General features: G+C 30.0%; 1 protein-coding gene across 1 annotated transcript; it reads right to left on the bottom strand.

The window, feature by feature from the left end:
• Positions 1–1,387: 1,387 nt before the first annotated feature.
• On the bottom strand, positions 1,388–3,300 carry LOC149901575 (uncharacterized). Its single transcript, XM_090110861.1, has 4 exons — positions 3,186–3,300; positions 2,610–2,800; positions 2,078–2,191; positions 1,388–1,522 (listed from the first exon to the last, which is right to left on the bottom strand). The coding sequence occupies exons 1-4, from the start codon at positions 3,298–3,300 to the stop codon at positions 1,388–1,390; spliced, it is 555 nt and encodes a 184-aa protein (XP_089966987.1).
• Between the last annotated feature and the right edge of the window lie 6,618 nt (positions 3,301–9,918).

The following is a 9,918-nucleotide window of genomic DNA, read 5'->3' as shown; positions in this document are numbered from 1 at the left end:
AGCTGGTTTCAGATCAAGTTCCGCAGCTCAATAAAGTTCAATGCTACCTGATATATTTGAATATATTTTGCTTCAGTACCAGTTGCGTGATACTATCAATATAACCAATAATAATAGTAAAGCCAACGTCCTTACGTTATTCAATAGATCCACTTTCACTGAACGTATTTGAAATGCTAATCTGGGTAGAAACGAGATCGTGGTTGTCGTATGTTTGGCAAAACCGTCATATTTCTTGGAATGAATATCTATTACTCAACCCATGTTTTTAGCTATAGTAAATGCATGTGCAAGTGTACAGGGATTTTCTAGAACATGTAGGAAGTTTGTACAAGGATTAGAGATGATACCGATTTAATTTTAAGCGATATAAAATATTGAAGGGCTGAATTTTTTTTCGATATACTTTTGAATGTAGAACACATACGAAACCCAAACTTTGGAAGTAAAATTAATCCCGAATTTTGGAAATTTCCGAAAAACAGAAACTAGGTATGTATATAGAATATAGATTTGTTTGGATATAACTCCATAAGTTACAAATTGAATACCACGCTAAAGGATATTCTGTGAAAATGTATTCGTAAAGACAAGGTCGTAACTCACTGCAATGGAGGCTTCGCTGCCGGGACATAAACTTCAAAAGTAAATTCTAAAACCGATCACCAGACACGTAAATTAAACAGAAGTCATAAATATTCATGAGCCATTTTCAAGGATTTAGACTAATTTAAATGTTTCTGAGAATTTATCTTTAATCGATCTTAAATAATGAACGTGTGTGAGGTCCTCTAAACCTTGAGACATACATACAATGGGGTCCATGCCTATCTTTTAATTAATCTGCCAATGTATCACCAAACATTCCTTCTTAGTCATAAATAATTGAAATTTCGTTTAAATTACATCATCTTGTAGTATTTCTCATAATAATTTTATAAAATTACTAGCTTACCACCCGCGGCTTCGCCCGCGCAGTCAAAACCCGCATAGTTTCCGTTCCCGTGGGATTTCCGGGATAAAACCTATCCTATGTCCCGGGGTAAAAAGTAGCCTATGTCCTTTCTCGGGTATGAAAATATCTCTATACCAAATTTCATGCAAATTGGTTCAGTAGTTAAGGCGTGATTGAGTAACAGACAGACAGACAGAGTTACTTTCGCATTTATAATATTAGTATGGAAGTATGGATTAAAATAAATAAATAAATAATTCCTCTCTACCTGGATACATCTTTCAACTATAACTCAGGTTCAAATAAAATAATATAGGTATCTACCAGAATAATATCTAAATAAAACGATATCTAGTCATTTATTTTACCCATTTAATATCAACATTAAATCCACTAAATCATAATTTGATTACAAATCATTCAATATCAAAACTAAAACAGCACAATATTCTCAATCCTCTCAAAGAGCTTGGACTTCATCTTGATAACACCGAGGATCCAGTCCACGCAGAGTCGCACGTAACGCACGTCGTGGCTGCGGTGATGACCCTCTATTCTGAACACCATCTGGAAGTTCATCATCATCATCATCATCATCATCGTTATCAATTGATGTGATGGTGAATGATGATTTCTTCTTCGGGTAAATAAACTGTATGTTTTTAGGTAAGTAAAGTTTTTATATATGTGACTTTGTGTTTAATGTAGCAGAAAAAGGGCTGGTGATATAAAATGCATATTAGATACTAACGAAAGATATGAATGATCATAACATAAGAATTATTACATAGTATCTACTCGTGAGCTGAAGCTTGAATGGTTCACATACAATTTGAGAATTCTCTTCATGTGAACTAACTAATGTAATAATGAACTGTAGGATAAATAATATAGCACACTAGTTGTGCCCCGCGGTTTCATCCGCATCACTTCGCTCCTGTTGGTCTTAGCGTGATGATATTATATAGCCTATAGCCTTCCTGGATAAATGGGCCATCTAATACCGAAGGAGTTTTTCAAATTGGACCAGTAGCTCCTGAGATAAGCGCGTTCAAACAAACAAACAAACTCTTCAGCTTTATAATATTAGTATAGATAAATAAATAGATATTGCTCTCTTACCTTTGGAACACCTTTATTCTCAGGTGGTTCAATTAGTTTGTCTTCAATCCTGAAAAACACGGAGGCTGTGGCTTGCGGGATCGGATATTGCACTGTAGGCTGACTGAATATTGCCTGTCAATTTCAAGATATGATTTTAAATAATAGACTCCCAAAATTATATGAATTGTTTTTTAATTTTGATCTCGTCAAAGGTTGTAGTAAAAAATTCTTTACAAGAAAAATTTCATAAAATTATGTATGAAAAATCACAAAATCCTCATACATTGTATTTCCTTCCTTTGAATGAAACATTTGGAAATTGTTTGTAAATTATTGGGTCTAACCCAAGAATTTCTTAATATTTTATCAAACGCATTCCTTCCTTTGATAAAATTATAAAAATCTGCTTGTTAATCTTGTAAGCTTGCATTTTTGAAGTAATAAGAAATCTTTTTCTATATGCTAAAGTTCATCAAGATCATTTCAAATGTTCAACCATGAAACCATACTGCCTATCACTTTTAACATCAGTATCAACGCTATACCATACCTCAAAATAATAATACTGCGAGCATTCATCCCTCGACATTCCCTGGTAAACCAACTTGTACAGCAAGGTGTCAGTGAGCTTCCAGTCCTTATCAATGGCATTCCTTATCAGCTCCTCTCCGTTGGTGACGAGGGGACACTTTAAATTTGTTAACGCTACTTTCGCTGGTGGTGAAAGGAGATCCCGAGTTTCTGAAATTGTGATAATAATAATGTATTCTAGATATCGTATAGATTGGTATAGATAAGAATTAAGATATTGTAATTAAATTGAATTGCAAGGACCAGAATATAAGTTGGTACATGAACTTTATATTATGTAATAATATAATAACATCAGGTAAAGAAAAATAATTCCGCAGAGCCTAGATTTGTAACAGAAATTAACTCTGATTTCACCGTCTCTCTCTGATTTAAAATATTTTGGACTATAACAGCTATTCGTATTTGCTTAAGTATACTTTACTTCAATTTGAAGATTTTTTATTTATCGATTTTCATACTGGCTTGTTCAATAAAAAGACACTACCAGGGTTTTTCCAAAATAACTGTCAGGTATTCTGCTATTCTAACTTACTTGCTAATTGCTTCAAAGTCTGCCGCACTCCAAGAGATTCCTTGGCCCTGTTGATAACAGACACAACGGTATCTATAGCTTCCTCTTCATATGATTTGATTTCTCGTATGTTCATCATATTGTTATTTTAGAATATCGACTCTTTTTCTTTTATATAAAATTGCAAATGATTAATTGACAATGTCATGTTGATCTAATCCACAATCGTTATATAAAAAGGTTGGAAGCACAGGTTGGAAGGGAAAAATTTAATAATTGTTTACATAAGTACCTAGTTTATGAATAAGAGAGTCTATGGTCTTTAGTAGATATAACTTAAAAAATAAAATAAAATTAGTAGGTATGTAGGTATGTAGGTATGTCTTAAAAGATACAATTCAAATTGCACCTGCATATCTTTTACCTTCGCAATATAATTATTATCCACTACACCACGTTGTTTGATAAAAACATAATTTTATATCACAACTGTTTTAAAAATAATTACGTTAATTTACCTTTACTCATATATTAAACAAACCTTGTTATCATAAGTATATAGCACTTGTTAAATCAAATAGTAAAGGTAAATTGGATAACTGTTAAGTGCGTCATATAGAAGCAGATATAAATGAGTCAGAGTCGGCTAAACAGAATTTCAATGCTCTGATAAAATTGTAGTCTCTGTAATTGCTACTGTAGTCACAGATTTCTAATATGTATCTATTTCAAACTCAAACTCAAACTCAAACATTCATTTATTCAATTAGACTACTATTTAGTAGCACTTTCGAATCGTCATTACATAGTATTTTTAACATTTACCACCGATTCGGAAAGCAGTATCTATGGAGAAGAATCGGCAAGAAACTCCATAGTTGCTCTTTTAAAATAATGTCAATAAATTTACATAATATGTAACTTATATCTAACTACATAATATGCCAAAGAACTGTCCTGTGGTTTTTACGCGACAACCCTCCATGGGTCTTTATCGTCCATATATTCCTGAATACTGTAGTACGCTCTCTGAACTAGTACATTTTTTATGTAAGTTTTAAATTTAGAACTACTAAACTCTTTAATAAATATTTGTATATTTGTATTTAGAGAGTGATTCTCGTATTGAAAAGGTTTTTAATTCCTTCTAGATATTGTCTAGACTCTAGGTGATAAATATTAACAAACTTGGATGCGAAATAAATCGTCCCGTGAAGATGAAATTATTACTAATTAAACTAAGAGTTTGTTTGTTTGAACGCGCTTATCTCGGGAACTACTGGACTGAGTTTAAAAATTCTACTTACGCTTCTTGTACAGTTAGATACATATTATGTACATGTTCAGACAGTAATCTAAGCTATGATAATACGTACCACGATCGAGGCCGGGGCGGATCGCTAGCTCTTGATAAAATAAAATAATTTGGAAAATCCAAAAGTGCACGCCTCATAATTTTTTTTTAATAAATATTTATTAATTATTATTTTTGTTTATTTAATAACAATTAAACCACATCGAATCAGACCCTGAAAAATGAAAGGGTTCTATTCCTGAGCATACTCAAGCGTAAGAGAAAAAAAAAGACTCGATTAGTAAAGTATTTCGGTCGCTATCGTGTTAACAAGAAAAAGGATCCGCACATACAGACACACGGACGTCCAAGACAGAACTTTTTTAAACTGTTTTTTAACTAGTTTAAATAACAAAAATGACATCAAAAATATCATGAACGTTAAAAATAGTGTTTTTTCTTAATATGTGTGTGTATGTATTATCTTACAAGTGCAATGTATGATACTTATAGACATTTTAAGTTTGAAAAATCAGATGTTTTGCGCGAAGTGACAGTAGTACCCACCTCAACGCTTCGCTTATGAGGCGTGCAATATATTAGTATGTGCAGAATTGATTTGTTCGGTTTCTATTCAAAATTACCTTCCTCATAAAATATTGTCTTTCTAAACGTATTTTAATTGCTCATGTTTTACCTAATTAAGTCACATATTATTTTATATCAGGCCGTTATGTTTATGCAATGTTGTTTGGTATTAATTAAACACTTTAGTAGACTGTAGGGTGTATAATAATGTATTCACAACTGCTATTACAAGTGCACAACTCCTCTTAAACTGTAGAACCTTAGGACTATATAGTATGACGCACACATACAAAACATACATGATACGTTACACACTACATCTCCCCTCATAGAAAATAATAAAAAAATAGTAATTAATATTTTTTTTTTAGCTGAATATAATGCAAATTTTTTCTTCGTTTTTGGTTACATATCTTAATACCTATCATATAAACGAGTAAATAAAATCAAAATTAAAATTGAAACAATAGCATGGATTTCCACTTATTAATAATTACTTATTTTTTAAAACCCCAAAAAAGAACATTCTACACGCTTACACATTGGCTTACACACTACATAGTAACTAATACTAATAGATTTAAGAAAATAATTTTAATTAACTTCTCATGTACGAAAATAATGGAAAAATTATACAATATTAGAAAATATTTTATCGTCATATCCGTATTTAAAAATGTCACAGTCCGTAATTAATTAATAGTCATATCCGAGTAAAATAATAATTATTTTTCAATAAATCTTACAATATATTCTCATAGAATACGTTTATTTATGTGCTTACAGTTTACACATCATAGTTAGTAACGACATAATATTCATTATCTGTATTCAATTTTCTTCATATATTTTATTCTTTATGTACTTCCTCATACGTACAACAATATCAAGATACACAATTTCATTTAGGGTAATCTTCCCTCTTAATATTTATCATAATTATAATTAATAACACCGTCGTGTTTTATATTATTCATCTTATTATATTCAAAAATTCAAGATACAAGAAATATATTTATTTATTTATAACATTAACATTAATTCAGGCATTTCTTTTAACACATCATTATATTATCATATATTTTATACCTTTATTCATAGGTAGGTACTATATTGTGTCCAAGTTATCTTCACGAGTGGTAGCTCGACCTAATCATGATCAGAATTACAAGGATTCGTGCCTGTCTTGTATCCTGGTGTACCTTGTTTCTAACAATAAATCATATCATTTCACTTTTCAATTGTAGCTCTCAGGCTTACATATTAATTTATTTTTATTTTTCATACAATATTAATTCTTATTTCTTCGAGTAATTCAATGTCACATTATTATAGGAATATAAAAGAAAAACTTAGGTGATCAAGCTAAGATTCCGTCTATATCCTAATAAAAAAAAACAATCTGAGTAATTTTTTTTGTATTCATATAACGACAAATATTTACTTTTTCTCTTCGTCTATTCTTCACAAATATCATAAGATATTTATCATGGTAATTCATTTAATCAAATAAGAATATACTTTTACTTTAGTGTCTTTAAATCATGTTTTAAATATTGAAATATAAGTTTCATTACAATCATTATTTATGAAATTAGTGTGACCCTCCGAATCCAAAATGTTAATTTAAAAAAAAGTTTCACACTCAATTGAATTGACAAGATCGTATTTCATTACGAACATTTTATAAAATACACAGAACGATGCATTGTGACTACCTAGTTGCCTACATGGTAACACGAAATATGAGACGAAATTACAGACGCTGCATACCATTTCCCTATTTGGTAGCGCTTTATAAAACAAACAATGAACTAATAGAATTATCTGTTACTAAGTACTTTGATTATACATAGCTATATATGTTTATGTATAATAATTAATATAACACAATAATGGTTTTTGACAAAAAAAAAATCTTTTACTTAACTAAAATAATTCGTTACCTTAATGTAAAATACACTGCTTGAACTTTAAATTTCACTTTTAGCTTTTTTTTTCACGAAATTAAATATAAACTTTTACCACCTATAAAATTTGTATTCCGTCGTCACTTTAGAATTTCGGGACATTCGGGATTCTGGGCCATTTGCAAAAATGTCTGCTATTCACACTGGCTGATCTCCCGGCTCCAGCTGCATCCTTCCAAATCTCCAATTTTATTTCACAATTTTTCATAAATAGATGATATTCCAAATTTCCATAGATTTTTTTTTTGTTTTAAAAAATCTTTCTTCGTCAAATAAATTCTGTTCTTAATTTCCATATTCACGTTCGTCGATTTTTTTTATTATATTGATAAATTTTCTATCCGGTACATTGCGATTTGAGAATACGCATAAAAATTATTTTTTTAAATTTTAACTTTTAAAATATTATTTTTCAAAAATGATCCATAGCTCAGTACTGCCGCGAGGCAGCACTGGCAGGGTCGCCATGCAATGTCTTGTGGTAATGAAACACTTTACTAGACTGTAGGGTGTATAATAATGTATTCAACTGCGATTCAACTGCTATTACAAGTGCTCTTAAACGGACTATATAGTATGACGCACACATACAAAACATACATGATACGTTACACACTACATTTATATACGACCGCAATTAATTTGCCTTAAAACTATTTTTGTACAAATTAGTATCACAGAATTGGTATTACGAATTTTTTCGGTTTTCCTTGAAGCTGAATATCATAATTATCTTTAAACGGGAAGTTTAACTTGTGCTTGGCTTAATAATTTGTATAAAATTAATTCTTTATATAAACAGTATTAAATAATCTAATAAATATAAAAACACACAAGAAACCATGACGATGCAAATAATGGACAGAATTTCCAAAATACTTAACGTGTGGGAAAATTATATTTTCCTCATTTAATAGATTTTATGAATCACAGTTGCCTGAGGTGCATTTTGATTTGGACATAGATTGTACCGAATGATATACTTGTATCTGAAGAGGAAAGACCGCTTTTCGACTATTCTTCAAATTATTTATTTATTTATAAATAAAACATTTAAAAATTAAGTATGAAATAATATATAAATAAGTAAAAATAACCTCACTATACAAACTTCTGAACATAAGACAGTTTAAAAATAGACATGAAGAGGAATATAATGAAATTACTTTAGGCGAAATCACGCTACTTGACTTTACACACGTAATAAGTATTATATTTAAGAAATTAGTAATATAATAAAATACATAAATGTAATATTTTGTAGTTATTGTATAAAACCACATTTAAACACGTCATATGAAATTGTAGCTAATATTTTCTCTTTCTTAAACCTAGCCTAATAATGTATTTGAATGTCTGTGATTAGGAACAATAATTTTAGCTCTACATAGAAAAAACAAAAAGGTATATTATTTTTAATATCATAAACAAGATCATAATCAAAAGCTGTGTGTTCTGTCAAATTCAAACACGAAAACAAATGAAATGCTCTTTTCTATTTCTCAAAAATGTATATTTATAAAGCACTAGTTGCGCCCCGCAGTTTCACCTGCGTTGCTCCACTCCTGTTGGTCTTAGCGTGATTATATATGGCCAGCTTTCCTCGATAAATGGGCTATCTATCACTGAAATAATTTTTCAAACACACAAACAAACTCCAGCTTCATAATATTAGTAAAGCAGTTTGAATGCCATAAAACCAAAATATCAAATCCAACAAAAAACAATCTCAGAACACGTGTATCGAGTAGCCCTTTCAAGTTCAAGTTGCATAGCATTACTTCCGCTTATATGTGACCCACTATGTTGTGACGTAACATGCCTGTGACTCATCCATACATCGATGTCAGGTGAGCCGTGAGTGGAGGGCGCTTTCATCCATACAAATAGATTTTATTGAAGCGACTCTTGGACTATACTCTATAATCTATATATGTTATTTTATTTTATGTACCTACAGAGAAATAATTTTGGTCTTTGGAGGGACTTTTTAACTGTGAATAACGGTGCATAATAGGTATATAATATGAACTTGTAAAATCATGAGAAGAAGATACAATTTTGAAAAGATTATTTTTCATGTAGAGTTTTTACAGATTAATAAAATTAGTAGATATAGAGTGACAGTTTGATTTATGTTTGTGATATCGAAATAACTGTTCTTATTTAACATACATATTTATGAACAGTTCTACAAGATATGTACGGTAATTAATGCAATTAACAGTAGTAGTGATAAAAAATTAAAAAAAAGTTGTCTTGTCTTTTTCGTTCAAGACTAGTCCCGTTAAAATAGCAAAAATAATTTTAACGTTTCTACATATTTATAATTCTCAATAATTATGCTACTACGTATAACTTCAATAATTTATTTTTTACATGAGTTACATCAGGTAAAAGATCCAATACTAAGTAAAAAGATTGTGCAAATATGATTTTGTCGATTGCATATTTAATAATGATTTTTGTCAGAGTTGGCGAAGGTATATTTAGTTGCGCTAATTGTCTGTTATTACCAAAATAATGAATAATTAATAGTTTTTATTATCATTTAATGACTATAATTAAATGCTCATTATAAAGCTAATCAATGCTACTGAGCTAAAACTGGTCCCTATGAAGCTTTTAAGGACACCGATATACATACATACATGTATGTATTTCCTGTTCTAAATGTAGAAAATATATAAAAAAAAATATACATACTTAGGCTTAAAATGTTCATGTTTCTAGAAATCTTGTATACTACATATAAATGAGGTAATGCCCTTTAATTTTACACATATTTATTATTCATATTACGAAAAAATAGCCTCATGTGTGAAATAAAATTAAAAACCTCATCACCATTAAATTGTTTACGATACAAAAACAAAAAACACAAATTGGCATATAAAATCAC

Source organism: Colias eurytheme, chromosome 16, assembly GCF_061535395.1.
Source record: "Colias eurytheme isolate Ceu_HAF_F1 chromosome 16, ilColEury1 Martin Lab GWU primary, whole genome shotgun sequence".
In the NCBI taxonomy this organism is placed as follows: domain Eukaryota; kingdom Metazoa; phylum Arthropoda; class Insecta; order Lepidoptera; family Pieridae; genus Colias; species Colias eurytheme.
The sequence above is the reverse complement of the archived record's forward strand: the minus strand, read 5'-3'. Positions and strand labels throughout refer to the sequence as shown.